This window comes from Lytechinus pictus, chromosome 3, assembly GCF_037042905.1.
Source record: "Lytechinus pictus isolate F3 Inbred chromosome 3, Lp3.0, whole genome shotgun sequence".
Classification (NCBI taxonomy): Eukaryota; Metazoa; Echinodermata; class Echinoidea; order Temnopleuroida; family Toxopneustidae; genus Lytechinus; species Lytechinus pictus.
The window spans coordinates 43,365,026-43,382,539 of NC_087247.1; the positions used below are offsets into that span (position 1 = coordinate 43,365,026).

General features: G+C 34.8%; 1 protein-coding gene across 4 annotated transcripts in view; it reads right to left on the bottom strand.

The window, feature by feature from the left end:
- The window catches only part of LOC129257182 (non-structural maintenance of chromosomes element 3 homolog), a 43,000-nt gene that overhangs the window by 16,732 nt on the left and 8,754 nt on the right, over positions 1-17,514 (bottom strand). For all 4 annotated transcript variants that reach the window (XM_064097127.1, XM_064097128.1, XM_064097129.1 and 1 more), the window contains 4 exons: positions 13,636-13,715; positions 5,208-5,314; positions 4,320-4,399; positions 3,768-3,813 (listed from right to left, as the gene is read on the bottom strand). In XM_064097127.1, the coding sequence (XP_063953197.1) occupies positions 3,768-3,813; positions 4,320-4,399; positions 5,208-5,314; positions 13,636-13,715 (313 nt within the window). The remainder of the gene's footprint in view (positions 1-3,767; positions 3,814-4,319; positions 4,400-5,207; positions 5,315-13,635; positions 13,716-17,514) is intronic.

Below are 17,514 nucleotides of genomic sequence, written 5' to 3' on the forward strand. Positions count from 1 at the left end.
GAAAATAAAGCACTTTCTTCAGGATTCAAATAGTTTTCTTGGAATTTCTTTCTAAATTAATGCTAGCAATCATTTGTTTTCCATTGAAATTCAAAATCCTGATTAGAGCCTCTCACATTTCCTTTCCCTTATTTTGTCCAATTTTGGTCATAATCAGGACAAAAATAGACTTTAAATTGGTAATTAGCACGTCCTTAAAAGCTAAACCAAATCAAACTGTGGGTAGTTTTACGGTGGAAAATATCGTTTAAAACTCCTTCTCACATGATCAATTTTGCCCATATACACAGATTGGCCTTATTCATTCAGTTTATAGGTAATCTTTCATTTCCTTAATAAAGCTGTTGCATTTATAGATGGGGAATATTTCCCCTTAACTGGCAATGGACAGCAATATATATTAGCCTGTAGTGTATTGTAACATAAACAAGTGGAATGCCTCTGGCGGTCTCACCTGCATCACGCAATTCAATATAGCAGCAGCGCTGACTTTGAAAAACAACCTTTTAATAATTATTCACCAAAAAAAACCATTCATATGATACAATACTACGTTCATTGACATTAGACCTTGATAATGTGACCTAAAACTTGTCAGTGATACTTGATTACTCCTATATCCACATTTTATACACTATATCTATAAACTTTGAAAGTTATGACAGCAATCTAATAATTACCTCTAAAATGGCCAAAGTTCAATGACTTTAAATGACCTTTGACTTTGGTCATGTGACCTGAAACTCGCATGAGATGTTCAGTGAAACTTGACGACTCTTATGTCCACGTTTTATGATCTAGACCAATACACTTACAGAGATATGATGGTAATTCAACAAACACTCCCAATTTGGCCAAAGTTCATTGACCCTACATGACCTTTGACCTTCATCATGTGACCTGAAACTCGCACAGGATGTTCAGTGATACTTGATTACTATTATGTCCAAGTTTCATTAGTCAGATCCATAAACTTTCCAAGTTATGATGGTAATTCAACAGATACCCCCATTATGGACAAGGTTCATTGACCTTTGACCTTGGTCATGTGACCTGAAATGCGCACAAGATGTTCAGTGATACTTGGTTACTCTTATGTCCACGTTTTATGATCTAGACCAATACACTTACAGAGATATGATGGTAATTCAACAAACACTCCCAATTTGGCCAAAGTTCATTGACCCTACATGACCTTTGACCTTCATCATGTGACCTGAAACTCGCACAGGATGTTCAGTGATACTTGATTACTATTATGTCCAAGTTTCATTAGTCAGATCCATAAACTTTCAAAGTTATGATGGTAATTCAACAGATACCCCCATTATGGACAAGGTTCATTGACCTTTGACCTTGGTCATGTGACCTGAAATGCGCACAGGATGTTAAGTGATACTTGATTACTATTATGTCCTAGTTTCATGAATCAGATCCATAAACTTTCAAAGTTATGATGGTAATTCAACAGATACCCCCAATTTAGCCAAAGTTAATTGACCCTAAATGACCTTTTACCTTGGTCATGTGACGTGAAACTCATGCAGGATGTTCAGTAATACTTGATTAACCTTATGTCCAAGTTTCATGAACTAGGTCCATATATTTTCTAAAACCCCCGTCACACTAGAGGCGGAATGAGCCGGAATGCCGTCGGAATGAAAATTCTTGGTACATTCCTGGATATTCGAAGCGCATTCTAAAAATTCTGACTGCATTCTGAGTGCATTCGAGACAGTCGGGTCTATTCTTGTGACCGGCCCGAATGTTTTGCTCATGTTCAAAACTTTCGAAGTGCATTCGAAGTGGAGAAATATCGAACAACATTCGAAGTGCATTCTGACTGCTCTCTGACTGCATTCTAAATATTCTTGCTGCATTCTAACAGCATTCTTAATATTCTTCCTGTGTTCCGACTGTATTCGAGCTGCATTCGACAGTCAATACACCCGGAATGTGCAATAATCATTAGAGGCGGGATCAAAGGACGTTCTAAGTATTCGAACAACATTTTTGCAAAAGTAGTGAAAATTTCAAATTCCCTCCCGAATGTGGCACGAATTGTGAAAGTTCTTCATTCCGGCTGGTTCTGGTCGATTCCTGCTGATTCCGAATAAGTGTGACGGGGGTATAAGTTATGATGACATTTCAAAAACTTAACCTTAGGTTAAGATTTTGATGTTGATTCTCCCAACATGGTCTAAGTTCATTGACCCTAAATGACCTTTGACCTTGGTCATGTGACATGAAACTCAGGCAGGATGTTCAGTAATACTTGATTAACCTTATGGCCAAGTTTCATGAACTAGGTCCATATACTTTCTAAGTTATGCTGTCATTTCAAAAACTTAACCTTCGGTTAAGATTTGGTGTTGACGCCGCCGCCGCCGTCGGAAAAGCGGCGCCTATAGTCTCACTCTGCTATGCAGGTGAGACAAAAAACCATCTACAAACATATAAATCTATGTCAAACCATAAATATAGAGGATCCAATTCATATAAATAAATGTATAAATTGATAGACACTATCAATGGTAACACCATCAGTAGAATCACCCAATTATAGCCCCAAATTTGTAAAATGTCACAACCTAGCCAGTATTATATCTGGTGTGTGTTTCATAAAGCTGTTTGTATAAAGTTAAGAGCTACTTTAAGAACGGCTTGTGATCCTTTCTTGTAAATTGTATACCTACACCATAAGGTTCATTGGCGATGGTATAGTGAGTAAGAAAGGTTCACCAATCGTTCTTAAAGTCACTCTTAACTTACGAACAGCTTTATGAAACGGCCCCCTGGTCCACACAATGCCACATTAGGTAAATGCCACTATAAAGGCATTGGTTGGGTAAACTTTCAAAAATAACAAGAATTATAAGATGCAATGGATGCTCTGAATTCTTCTTGAAACCTGAATTCTTCTTGAAACCAAAACAGTGAATTAACTTCAAAGATAATATTTATGAAGTATATCGGTTTATAAACAAAAAAATACATGTGATATGCTACACTGGATTTGCTAGTGGTAGGACCGAAAAAAAAGGGGTTACCAAAAATGCATTGCATGCTGGGTAATCCAGGCTATTGGCTATTATACAAATAATGAATGTTTATGAGTGCAATGGACAGAATACTGCATGAGGTGAAAGATGACATGATCCATTCAGCGAGGCGTAGCCGAGTTGAATGGATCATTCATTTCATCTTTTACCAAATGAAGTATTTTGTCCATTGCACAAATGAAAAGGACATTCATTATTTGGTTTATAAATATATGACACCTAAAAATCAATTTTTTTTTTTTCTTCTTTTTTTTTTTTCATATGAAATTTGTGAATTTCGAGGCAAAATATGATCATGCAGTGCGAGCTCGGTCTGTTGATTATCGCATACATACAACATGCGCAATGCAAACACGAGTGCCTGCGATCTGGGTGTGCGCGTGCAATGGACAAAATCGTATGGATCCAAAATTGCACGATGAATGGATCTAAAATTGCATGGTTGATGACGTCATTGTAAAATGGGCTGAATGATTGATATCAACCAACCAATCAAATGACAAGGATCTATCTAGGTGTCATATAAATGCAAATAAGTCGTGAGATTGATCCAACAGGGCACAGACACAAACTCGCATGTAATTCAATAAAATTCAGAGCATCTTCAAATTTCTTGCAACAATCGTTTGTTCAGTCAAATGAAAAATATGCTTATTAAAAACTTGTTAATACTTGAAAAAAAAATCTTTGCTAAACAGTACTTACTCTTCTGGATTAAGCTCAAGCTTTTGGAGTAGAAGCCACATTTGAACTGAAACATGAAGAAAAATATAAATGAAACAATAAAAAATGTATAGCGCAGGTACCTTAGTACTACATGTATAAAACAAGAAATGGGTGTTTTCTTAATACTCATTGATCACTATCTATGTAGATTAGTATACATGTAGTTGCACTGCAATCCTAATTATCTCTTACACAATACAACAGAGAAACTACCTATTATCTATATCTATAATTCCAAGTCTCAATACTTTATTGAGGAAAGATTCTTAGGAAAACATACAAAAAATATTGTCAACATTTTAAACAAATTCATATTTTCATGTAATTCTTTCTTACTCAAATTTAATACTAGTATCCAACTCATAGTAAATTCAATGACATCTGATAAAGCAGTAGAGAAATATCATTATGTTGATGATTGTACATACATGTAAATTAATAGCTATCATAAAATATCATAATCTATATGACTGAAATCTTGTCACTGTGTTTATCACTAAATGCACAAAATAAAGAATGCTTTCAGCCTACCATCAGACATTTGTCCTTCATTCATGAAGATTAAGGCAAGGATGATGTAGAGCAGTCCAAACTTCACTTCATCATTATTCCTAAAGAAACATGTTCACATTCAGAAATTACTTTTTTTATATTTTTTTATTTTCTACCTAAATAGAAGTACAGTGTAATCATAATTGCATAGGACGACAAACTGCACAGGTATTGCTTACATCTCTTTACATAGAGTAACAAGGTGAGAAAAATTCAGCATTTCAGCTTTTTGATACCATATTTCTGAAGAGTGTGATAAAATGGCTCCACAACCAAAATTTGGTGGAAATTGGTCCATGGGGGCTCCCAAGATATGACCTCATCATTAGTTCCATTGATGTCAATATTTTATTCACCTGGTCCATAACATTTAGAACCAGGCCAATAATACATACTTCAATAAAACTATTATTTACATTTATTAATGAGGACTTATCTTGGGCCCCCATAGACCAATTCCCATCATATTTGAGTTGTGGAGGTATTTCATATTTTCATCATGCTCTACAAGAATGATATAAAAAAAGCTGAAATGCGAAGTTGGAAAATTGATGATGTCACTCTTCTGAAAACTATTATCTTGGTGGGGGTGTCATGGTGTTGTAGACTCTCGTCTTTCAATCTGACGAACGTGGCTTCCATTCCTAACCATGGTGCGTTTTCCTTCACCAAAAAATTTACCCACATTGTGCTGCACTCAACCCAGGTGAGGAAAATGAGTACTGGCAGGAAGTAATTGCTCAAAAAGCAGTGAGCACCAAAATACTTTCATGAACTGATTAAATCAAATTGAAAAAAAATATAAATAAGATTTTAGAATTAAATAAGTTATACCAGTAACTCCTTGATTATATCATAGACTCATACCTCACAAGATCTTGTGTGAGATCACTGCTCAGTGAATTGAGTAAGAAATAACACTTTGTCTTTGTCTTTCCACCTTGTTCTGCCTCCACTAGTTCATATCCAAATATCTGCAAAGACAATAATGATCATCAAATCTACAAATGGTACTGTACACTCTTGTTTGATCAATAAACACTTATAATAGTCAGACTCCACAGGAACGAACTCTATTTTGTGTATAATAACTCTGTCTAATTTTCAATTTTAATAATAAGGTAACCAGTTTGTCTAATATCCAGTTTGGCTATATTCCATAGTCTAATGTACTTTAGCAATTTTCATTTCGGCACTGAAGGAACAGACATAAGACCAAATGATATTTAGCCCAAGTGGTTATTACACCTCCTGGCAATTCTAAAGACAAAGTGCAAGTTAAACAAAATTGAATATGGACCGAAATGAAATATAGCCCAATTGAAAATAGCTCATCTAGAGGTTAGACTCAGTGGGTTTAGACCAAGTCTGCATACGCCCTAAGAACTTGGTGAATAGGCTAACAAAGAAGTAGACAAATTATATAAAGCTCCTTGAACCTCCCACCATTGAACTGGTAGACAAAAGGAACATCCTTTGTTACCAGAACAGGTGATCAAGTAGCACCTGTCCTACTTATTTTACATGAAAGTATTAAAGGGATGGTATATAGTCTATTGGGACAAGTTTGAAGGGTACAATTAGCCATATATTTGTCAAAGTTTGTTTACATTGTGTTCATATTAAAAGTGAGGTACACTAATATGAAATTCGATCAGGTCTCAAAGAGATACTCAAAAGGGCTGTAACTGTAGTAAGTAGAAGTTTTCAAAGGGGTGACTGAAATAATAATTAAAAAAAAAGAACATGCAGAATTATCATATTGTATGCTATTCAGCTTTCCTAAGTCATATCACTTTCCAATAGAAAATCACTGGATGGAGGAGCATTGCCTGGGAAATATATTGATACTCTTTAATATTTTAAGTTGTTGGGGCTTTTTCAATTAACAAGTCATCCTAATGAAAAAAACAGAGTCAATTCTTTCATGCAGGGACCCTAACATTAATCATAAACAAAATAAGGAATATGAGAAAGGGCTGTGAAATACCGAAAGCACCTAAAGTTATAGCTGGATTCAAATGCATTATGTATCTAGCTTTGAGTAAGGTGCCTCCTACTAGGCACAGTTCCAGTCCAACAATAAAGATTGTCTACTCTAAATTTCCTAACATTACCTTGTTTTATCTACATGTATTATCCAGAATTTCATCTTCGCAGAATACATTAAGAAATTCACATTACTATGAGTGAAATGCAAACAATTTCACTTTTCATCTTATCATCCCCTCCCCTTTAATATGAACATATTGCATCCTAAAGACTCCAGTCCGATAGTAGGATAGAAAATCTATTACTTTTATTAGATAAGCAGTTTTCAGTAGCTTCTTTTTGCCACTTTTAGAAATGCACAGAATTTCCTGCACAGAAAACACTTTACATTAAAAGTACACCCAATTTTCGCTAACATTTGTCTTTTTTCAACCTCACTTTTGGAATTACCTCAGATGTGAATGTGACCATGAATGGGGAGCTTATCAAATTAACGAGGAATATAAACTTGATATTCATAAGCTTTCTATGACCAGAGCAAAGAAATGTTGAGTTCTTGTTTGTTATAATGGCTAGAGAAAGAAAGTGTATTTTAATCTGGTGACTAATATGCAACAAAGAGAACCCTAATCCACTCACAATACTAACCACAAGGACAAACTCTTCTAACCTCTATTAAATCTTCTTCCTCCTTTTAAATCCAAGTCACAAGACATGGGGAAGGAGAACAAAAAGGGGGTAACAAAACTTGAAGATAGATCATACAGGGAAGTCAACCCAAGCAGATCACAAATTAAATTGACGATAATAAGGCTTCAGAAAATCATTTGATGATAAGATTTTGAATTTGAGGAGTTTCAAATAATTTCAAAAGAATATGCTACATACATGTATATTCAAATATAGCAAATTAATTCAGGTAATGATAAAAGTACGATAAAATTCTTTTTAAAAAGAACGTGGTCCCAAAACACAAAGCTTAACAAATAATCATAGGATATAGTTGTAAAATTGGTTGCATTTGTGCAATTGATCATAAAAACCAGACAATGGTACAATCATTGTTGTATGAGACTCATGAAACCAAGAGGAAGGGGGAAAATCATGTCAGTGACTGATCTTGCTACAAGAAAGAGAGATAAGAAAAAGGACTAGAAATTACTTGAAACAAAACAAATTCTAGAGGTCAGTATTTCAACACATTATTTATTTTGTTACGTTTTTTTTTTTTTTTGCAGAGGGTTGATTAACTTTGTATGTATGTTACAAGGTAAAAAGGAGTGGAATACTAAAATTGCCCAGTACATTATGCAGGTTAAATAACCAGTTTTCGAATAACATGACGAAAACCTTTCATTTGAAAACACTATACCCCAGTTTCCCTCAATCAATTCTCTTCTCCAAGTACGACAAACCATAACTGCCCCAAGCAAGCAATTTAAGTATCAAAACACCTGTTTCTTGACCTCGGTCCGAAGATAACACAACAGCCCGAGCAAAGCATGCCGTCATTTTAATTCACTTACTTTCCTTATTTCGAGGTCGATTTTCTTCGTTCGAACTTGAAAATGGACTAACATTGAATTTCTGAATACAATATGCATTTGAAAACGTGATTAAGTATCGAATACAATAATTTCATTCCGAAGGTCCTACTACAGGCAGAGAAGTCTTACGTAATAGCACAGCTGTTGTTTATCATTTCGTCCTTGGCTCAACGCTCATAATCTGGCCTGTGGAGGTAAAATTGAGACAGCGGGGATTACCTGGCCTAGCGGGATTGATCAGGCGGGTGTTTCATAAAGCTGTTCGTAAATAAAGAGCGACTGGTGATCCTGTCTTGCGGTAAATGGTACACACCATTGGCGAAGATCTAGCGCGCGAGAAAGGATCACCAGTCGTTCTTAAAGTCGCTCTTAACTTACGAGCAGCTTTATGAAACGGCCCCCTGGGCTTGGAAATGATTTTGGGATTTACAAACGCAAAATGGGGTATAGAACCGCAGTTTGCAATCTGAACTGCGGTCTTTCTCCAAACGGGGGTTTGACGTAATGTATATTTTTTTTCCAAACAAAGTGTACTTTTCATTCAGTATTTTTGTAATCCAAAATAACTTGTTCCATTACTCTGAACAAAAAAATGGTTTACATACTGTTAAAAGCTTCCTGAATAGAGAGGAAGAGCCCAGATATTTGATTAAATTTTGTAAATTCAAAATGTGTCAATTAGGCCTGGGACTTTGTATTTTTTGTCTTCAGGTACCCGCTGTAATTTTCAGGCGGGTACCCGGGGCGCGAAAATCATGTCGCATGAAATATGATTGGTGGAACAACTTCATAATTGGCTAGAAATACTAAGAAGATAATGCTAATCTAACACTATTAAAAACACAATACTTTTGTTCATTGAAAAGATCATTTAGATCTAGATAATATAAAGTGAAGAAACTTGTCGTGAACATTTTTTATAGTATAAACGAGCCAAAAAACAGTCACATTTTCGTAAAACCGAGAAAATTTCCTTTTTTGTTTTATTTGATAATTTGTTCCTTCATTGGCACTGTAACATCTCAAACTCTCAACCACTGACAGGCTAATTGTCTTTGCCATTGCAAAGGATTGCTGCACAAATTTGATGCTTCTGTCTTTTATAAACTGGTATTTGATCAAATATCGGGGATATTTGTCAAATACAGGGATATTCAAGTCACATTTTTGAATTATGCAATTGCCTTATTTCGATGTCGCTAAGAGTAACGTCCATGTCCAGACAGAAGGGGTATCATGTCTTGCACTATGCAATACAAATCAAATACATGTACATTATACCTTCCCGGGTACCCGGGTTTTAGTCCCTGGCCTAGTGTCAATACCATTTCCAATGATTATGTTGTTCGAGTCTTGACCGCTGGATGGACAAGTTGCAACAAGCTTTTTTTTATTAAAGACAAATTGCAACATAAAGAACAAAAAAATTCCATACAATAACAGTTTTTATTCCCTTTTTTAGTCAAGGAATACAGAAGAAAAATAATATCAATGGGTTGATAGCAAAAGATAAGGCATGGATAAATGAGCTACAAGCCCTAACCATTACAGGATTTCCATGCTGTCTTAGGAGAAACATTTAATTCTCTGCAACAGTCTTCCACGCATACATGTACAGGCAAATAGAACAAAATCCTAAAACAACTCAATTGTAACAAAGTTCTAAGAACTCTTTTAAAAACATGGACAAAAGGATGGCATTGGGCAAGAGTAATCCTGATTGATCAACTTTATAAGGAAACTGATGAGATTTGCTTAATTCTTTTCCAATCCACCATAATCCTGTCCCATGATATATCTACTTCAATTGTATTTGTGCAGGGTTCACATCTGGGATGAATTCAGTCCTGAGGTAGCTGTATCTAAGTAACAATAACAAATTCCTTCAGCACATCAATGCACTTGGACTTGATTTTAAGGTTTAGTAAGAGAGGACTTACATGTAAAGGAATTGATTCTCTATCTCTCTCTTTCTTTCTCTTTCCACGAAACATTAATTAAAAATTCAGTGTCATTTTATATCCATTAGACACAGGTTCACAACAAATATCCACCTCCATAGGGGCAAGGATAATTTTTTTTTTAATGATAAACTTAAAACTTCATATAAGTGGGTAAGAATGATCATGATTTACAACATATTGATGAAAAATATATTGTTTATTCACAATAAATGAGTTAGTATTTAATTCATTCTTATTCATAAATGAAGAACATAAGAGATTAAAATAGATTATCTAAAGACTGAGTGGATTAGAACCAAGGATAACCATTTCTTGACAGAACTAAAATATATAAGCACTTGCATGTAAAATACAGCAATACTGAACACCCCCTTATCATTGTGGTCTTAAGAAATAAAACTTATACATGATATACATTTATTCCACCATTTATTGCCATAATGTTTAGTTAAAATGGCGACGCAGTATCCAACAAATTAAAAAATATTGTCTTGCTGGTCTTTATTTCAAAACCAATGAGTGTATCGTGTCCCGTACTCCCGTGGGCATCGGAACTCCCTTCAAACTTTACTTGGCAGCTGGGTATAATTACAAACAAATTTTGCAAAAAAAAATGTTGGGGTGGCTAACTTAAAAAAAAGAGAAAACAACAACATGTACATACAATATACGGCCCTTGAACTTATTCTTAACCTTTTAAGGGGGAAAAGTAGAAATTCATTTCACAAATATTAAAAACCAAGAATGGCATCTAGATCTCTTGTTTGACTTATTGGTGGTTTTATGTAGCTTTTACATCCAAAGAGATAAATGTCAAATATGTGATTTCTCTAATATTAATTTTTTTCATTGTCAGACTTTTTTACCTGAATTTGTGAGAAAAATAACACTTAAGCATGTATGCTGCAAACTGTTACAATTTATCATATCCCTAAAAATAACCAACCCTACATCCAAAAGTGAAAAAAACATTCAACTAAGGTTTCCCCTATTTCATAAACCAGGGCTCGACACTAGCGCTGGTCCGACGGTCCCAGACCGGTAAAAATCGCTGTCGGGCCAGTAGATTTTCAGAAATAGGAAGATATACTGGTCCGACATGACCAGTAAAAAATATCATTGTCGGGACAGTAATTTTTCCAAAAATAGCAAGATTTAAGGGTTCGACATGACCAGTAATAAAAACCATTGTTGGGCCAATAACTTTTCTAGAAATGGTCAAATTCACTGCAAACCATTTCCCCCAGTTAAATTCTGTCATTCACACACAGAATACACACAGAATGAATCGCACGCAAGTGTTACTAAAGTAGCATACAGTGTACATGTAGCCAGCCACACAACCCACGTGGTAAATTCTCTACTGGCTGCGCGAACGAAGCTTGGCTAAACTCTGGCAGAAATCTCTCACAGAACTGTCATAATTCACGATTCATACTCATGAAAGGCTCTTATAATGTCCATATTTCCTAAAATTTGGAGTAACTCTGTCATTTGTAAGCAGTAAAAGGAGAAATTTTCACTTCTGTTTTGGTTCAAACAGATCGGGTTTCGGGTGATATCGTCTGAATACATAATAGCCCCACATATGCATTTATGTGTGTGTGTTGATACACTTGGTTTCTTTCTTTCTTTCGTAGCTATTTTAATTGAGCCAAAAGAAACTGATAAATTATTTGATAGTTTTAGCTTTCTTCTTGTTTTCTTCCTATCTTTCTTTCCTTATTTCTTTTAAATCTTTCTTTGTTTCTTCCCTCTCTTCTTTCAATTTTTTGTTACTGTCTTTCTTTTTTTTCTTTAATTTGTTCTTTCATTCTTTCTATCCTTTTTAAAAATATTTTTCTCTATTTCTTTTTTCTCTCTCTCTTTCTTTCTTTCTTTTTTTTGGGTGATATTTTCCTTTCTTTAATTCTTGAGTCCATCCATCCTATATTCATCTCTTCTCTTCTTCCTTTCTTTCCTTCCTTCTTTTTACTCTTTTCTTTCCTTCATTCTTTGTTACTTTCTTTGTTTCTTTCTTTCTTCCTTCCATCCATCCATCATTTATTTACCCTTTGTTTTTTTTTTTTTTTTTTTCTTCCTTCTTTCAGCCCTCTCTCTCTTAAATTCATTCCTTCCTTTCATCTATCGGTCTTGTTCTTTCCTTTTTCCCTTTGTTAAATCTATCCTTTTACCTTTCCTTTTTTTTGACTGCTTGCTTCCTTTCTCTCCTTTATTCTTTCATTCCTTCCTTTCTTTGTCTCTCAGTCCTTCTTTTTTCTCCCTTTCATCTTTTCTTTTTTATATTGCTTGCTTCTTTCCTTCCCTTCCTTCCTTTCCTTCCTTTATTTCTTTCCTTCTGTCTATCATTTTACCTTTCCTTTATTTCTTCCTTAATTCCTTTCTTCCTTCTTTCAATCCTTCCTTCCTCTCTTTCTTTCTTTTGTCCTTCTTTCCATCTCTCCTTTTACCCTTTCTTTTTTATTGCTTCTTTCTTTCCTTTACTACTTTCTGGATTTGTTCTTTCTTTCTGTATTGCTTGCTTCATTTCTTTCCTTCATTTCTTTTTTCTTTTCTTTCTTTCTTATTTTTGTTCCTTCTTTGCTCCTTCCTTCCTTTCCTTCTTTAGTTCTTTCTTTTTTCCCTTCCTTCACATCTATCCTTTCTTTACCTTTTCTTTTTTCTTCTTCCTTCCTTCCTTCCTTCCTTTCTTTTATTCTTTCTTTCCTTTCTTTCTTCGTTTCTGTCTTGCTTTCTTTTTGTCCTTCATTCCTTCATTTTATTTGGGGGGGGGGGTAACAAAACGCTAGAAAAATAAAATTGCGCCTTTTTTAATGTTTTCTTTATTTTTTGGGACCAGTAGATTTTAGGTTCGGAACAGTAATAATTTGAAAACCTGGGTATCTACTGGTCCGACATGAATAGGTTGGACCAGTAGAAAAAATGGGTTAGTGTGGAGCCCTGCATAAACATGAAGAGCGTCTAGGAAATTGTGCCTCAACAGTATGAACAAAGATAACAATAGTTCCATAGACTGACAAGAGAGGGCGACATTCCATTCCTTTACTCTAAGTGTTCAAGCTGTACATTACTTTGGTGATGAAATAAGAAAAAACAGGGGAGCCATCACTTACACCAGGTTGATACCGGGGAGGTACTTATTATGAATGTATGACACGTATGTGCCATGGTTGAGACCCCAATTTCAGCCTATATTTTTGTTCCAGAGCATCACCAATTCACAAAGCCATAGATATTCCTATATTTACCTGTTCCAAACACCCTCAAATTTGTGATTTTTCGTTCCAATGCACGCCCATCATGAACTACTGAACCTGTCGGAGCAGCGAGCTTGATCGGCGCAGAGCCATAGCGGCGGACCCTGCAGCTAGCTACTAGAATTTTTTTACATAGCCACTATCAATTACACCTACGATCTAATGAGTTCCGGAGACCCCCTTTTTTATGAGGTCAGTTCCAGAGCATTGAATTTTTAGCAATCGTTGATCCAAAAGCCGTTCCGTAGGCCCGTTTTAAGTCCAAGATATAGTTTCAGAGCCCCCTAATCTCGACTTTGGCGCGGCACATAGGTATTATGTTATAATTCGAGTACCCCCACCCCCGGGGGTTGATATTAATTAGTTGAAGGAAATTACAGATATAGAATTCACAATATACTTAAAATAAGCTGTGATAAAGCAGTTAAACAATCTATCAATCTGCAAGAAATGGTTCCAGCAACACAGTACTTATGAGCTATAATTTGCATCTGTTTCCTATGAATCGTTATATTTTTCACTTGTCTAATCTTACCTCATTTAATTTGACCTTAGCCCTTCGTAGTACTTCTGGTAGAATATTCTTGTGCTCCTTGAATACATTCTTATACAAATCTGAAAAAAAAAAAAAACTCACTTAATGTGACCAACAAACCAACCAAAAAGTTTATCACTTTTGCTGAATTGAAATCCATAAACTTGCTTGAAGATCTTGGAAGTCTCCAATTCTTAAAAAAAATACTCCATTCAAATAACAAGTGCTTTGCAAACCACAATCTTGCCTGATTTCGCATTCAATAAAATATGCAATACGATCTTTTGAACTCATAATTGATGCATAAATGAGGAAATAGAGCAATTTGAACAAACAAGTGGAACGCCTCTGGCAGTCTCACCTGCATTACGCGATTCAATATAGCAGTGCCAGTGCCGACTTTGAAAACTTCTAAAAAATAATTATAAATTAATTGACGTAACTGACCTTTGGCCTTGGTCATGTGACCTGAAACTCGCACAGGATGCTCAGTGATAATTGATTACTCTTATGTCTAAGTTTTATGAACTAGACCAATACATTTCAGAGTTATGATGGTAATTCAACAAATACCCCCAAAATGGCCAAAGTTCATTGACCTTAAATGACATTTGACCTTGGTCATGTAACCTAAAACTCGCACAGGATGTTCAGTGATAATTGATTAATCTTATGTCCAAGTTTAATGAATCAGATCCATAAACTTTTACAGTTATCATGGTAATTCAACAAATACCCGCAACTTGGCCAAAGTTTATTGACCCTAAATGACCTTTAACCTTGGTCATGTGACTTGAAACTCTGGCAGGATGTTCAGTAATATTTCATTACCCTTATGGCCAAGTTTCATGAACTAGGTCCATATACTGTCTAAGTTATGATGACATTTCAAAAACTTAGCCTTAGGTTAAGATTTTAATATTGACTCCCCCAACATGGTCAAGTTCATTTACCCTAAATGACCTTTGACCTTACTCATGTGACCTGAAACTCAGGCAGGATGTAAAGTAATATTTGATTGACCTTATATCCAAGTTTCATATACTAGGTCCATATACTTTCTAAGTTATGCTGTCATTTCATCAAATGCTGTCATTTTATAAAATCTTAACCTTCGGTTGATGTTGACGCTGCCGCCACTACTGTCGGAAAAGCGGCGCCTATAGTCTCACTCTGCTATGCAGGTGAGAAAAAAATTGACCTTTTGACACTTATATGACCTTTGACCCCTAGATGAACTCTGTCCCCATCATCCTCATGGGCAAACATGTGGTATCATATGTACCAAGTATAAACATAATTGATGGATAAATAAAGAAATGAGAGGAAATTGAACAAAAACTTGATCTTTTGACCCCTAGATGACCTTTGACACATCATCCTCAACAACACACATGTGGTATTACCCAAGGATCCTTTGAACCATGTGTGATAAAAATGATGCAGAAATAAAGAAATGAGCGGTAGTTGAACAAAAACTTCAAAAAAGAATGAACATGACCTCTTATTGTTTGATCTTTGACCCCATCATTCTCTTGGGCTTACATGTGGTATTACCCAAGGATCATGTGTACAAGTACAGGTGTATGAACATAATTTGTCAGTGTTCATCCGAACCATCGTATATCTGTCAATATTGGTCAAAAAATCTGTTTTGAGAATTTTGCAGAAAATAAAAATACAATTCCTACTCTGTCCATAAGTAAATTTCTAGGCAGCAATTTATTTTGGTTTTTGAGATATAAGGGGTTTTTAAGGTGATGCCATACAAATGTTTAATAAAATAGGCAAATCCCATTGCAGTCAGTAGGCAGGTCCTCAAAAGATAGCTTCTTTCATCCAAGTGATATTCATGACCTGAGAGGTTTTGCATATTTAATGAGCTTGATGCGGACCAAAACACCTCTTTTAAATCTGTCATTGCTGCTCTACATATACATGTATATCAAATTTCATAATTTTGGTGTCATTGTAAAGAAGAATCATTCTTTCAGTTCATGCATTTTGAATTTATTTAAAGCTTTGGTAATGTAGGTGAAATTTTTATCTAAAATATGCTACAAAATGATTTTTTTCACCTGACAAAAGTTATAATTATTATACTTTATTTTTATTTGAGCCCAAATGTTTGTTTTATATCATGATAAAGCTGAAAATGTATGGTAAAGGTTTCTAAATAAGAGTTGGTTTAATCGGGTCAAGATCACACTTTTCATTTCTCATGTAAAATAAGCAGCTTGAAAACAAGAATACTGCACTCTGATTGGTAAAAGAGAAAGGAGACCACACACTTCCTAAATTCCAACCGTTCCCACACTGGGGCCCCTCCAATGTCACACCCCATGTGGTAATCTCTTCAAAATACCCACGTCTGTTGTTTCGTGAACCTTATCCAGCCAATCAGAACTCTGGATTTCATGCTACTCCTAAATTTTAGAAAATCTTGTCTTGTCCCTTGGTGTGAAAAGTGTGATCTTGACCTGATTAAAAGGTGTCACATACCAAGAGTGACATTGTAAGAAAATACAGTTCCAGCTTTGTGGTGATGGATATCATCGTAAACTAAAAAGTTTTGCATAATTTGGAAAAGAAAACAGAAGGAGGAAACTCAGTTTTGAGGCACATTTTCAGGCCTGAAATTCAGTTTATTTTTACACATAACCAAATAAAAAAATCAATACAAATAGTCATTACAAAATAAATGACCAATATAAAAGAGAAACATTTACTGTCAAATGGTGCAATGATATTTAATTTTACTTGATCCGTTAGAACAATCTTATCAATGCAACATTTCCTATTATTCCGAATAACCGTCCCCATCTGACTAACTTAAAGGGATGGTCCGGGCTGAAAATATTTATATCTTAATACATAGAGTAGAATTCACTGAGCAAAATGCCAAAAGTTTCATCAAAATCGGATAACAAATAATAAAGTTATTGAAGTTTAAGTTTGGCAATATTTTGTGAAAACAGTCGTCATGAATATTCAGTAGGTGGGCTGATGATGTCACATCTCCACTTTCCGTTTTCTTATGTTATTACATAAAATCATGTGTTTTTTATTATTTCATACTTGTGTGAATAATATGTCTCCCTCATAATGAAATAAGTTGCAGCAATAAATATCCAATGCACTAAATCAGTTGTCAATCCAATTTTTCTAGTTCTTGGAGGAAAAAATTTGAATAAACCTAATTTCATATAATAAAATACAAAAGAACAAGTGGAGATGTGACATCATCAGCCCACCTAATGAATATTCATGACGACTGTTTTCACAAAATATTGCTCATCTTTAAAATTCAATAACTTTGTTATTTGTTATCCGATTTTGATGAAATTTTCGACATTTTGCTCAGTGAATTCTACTCTATTTATTAAGCTATAAATAAAAAGCCCGGACCATCCCTTTAAGTATCAGTATTACCGATCACAGGCAAGCCCAATAGAACATAAGGATACAAGACAAAGGTCAATGGGACATAAACTATCATTTTTTCTAGGGAATTCTTGTTCTTTGAGCAAGTCTGTTCATGGTGACAATTTAACAAAGAAGAGGAACTGGACGATCACTCAATTATTATTAGTATTTTTGGACGTTTCAAGACGACACATCGGTCACAATTTCACCTCGCAAATCACCCAAATGTCAAAGGAAAGGATCAGAAAGTAAGTTGCATTAAATCTTTTGAAATTATTCAAGGTTACTTTAATGATGAGGTCATCATTAGTTGTAATTAAATTGAAATTACACCGCCAAAATCATGAAGGGGATGATTAGATTTTTTTTCTTCAATATTTTCCATATTTTTTTCAATTGGTTTAAACCATTTCTTAAAATTTCTTAAAATATATCACCAATATTTTTGTTAAT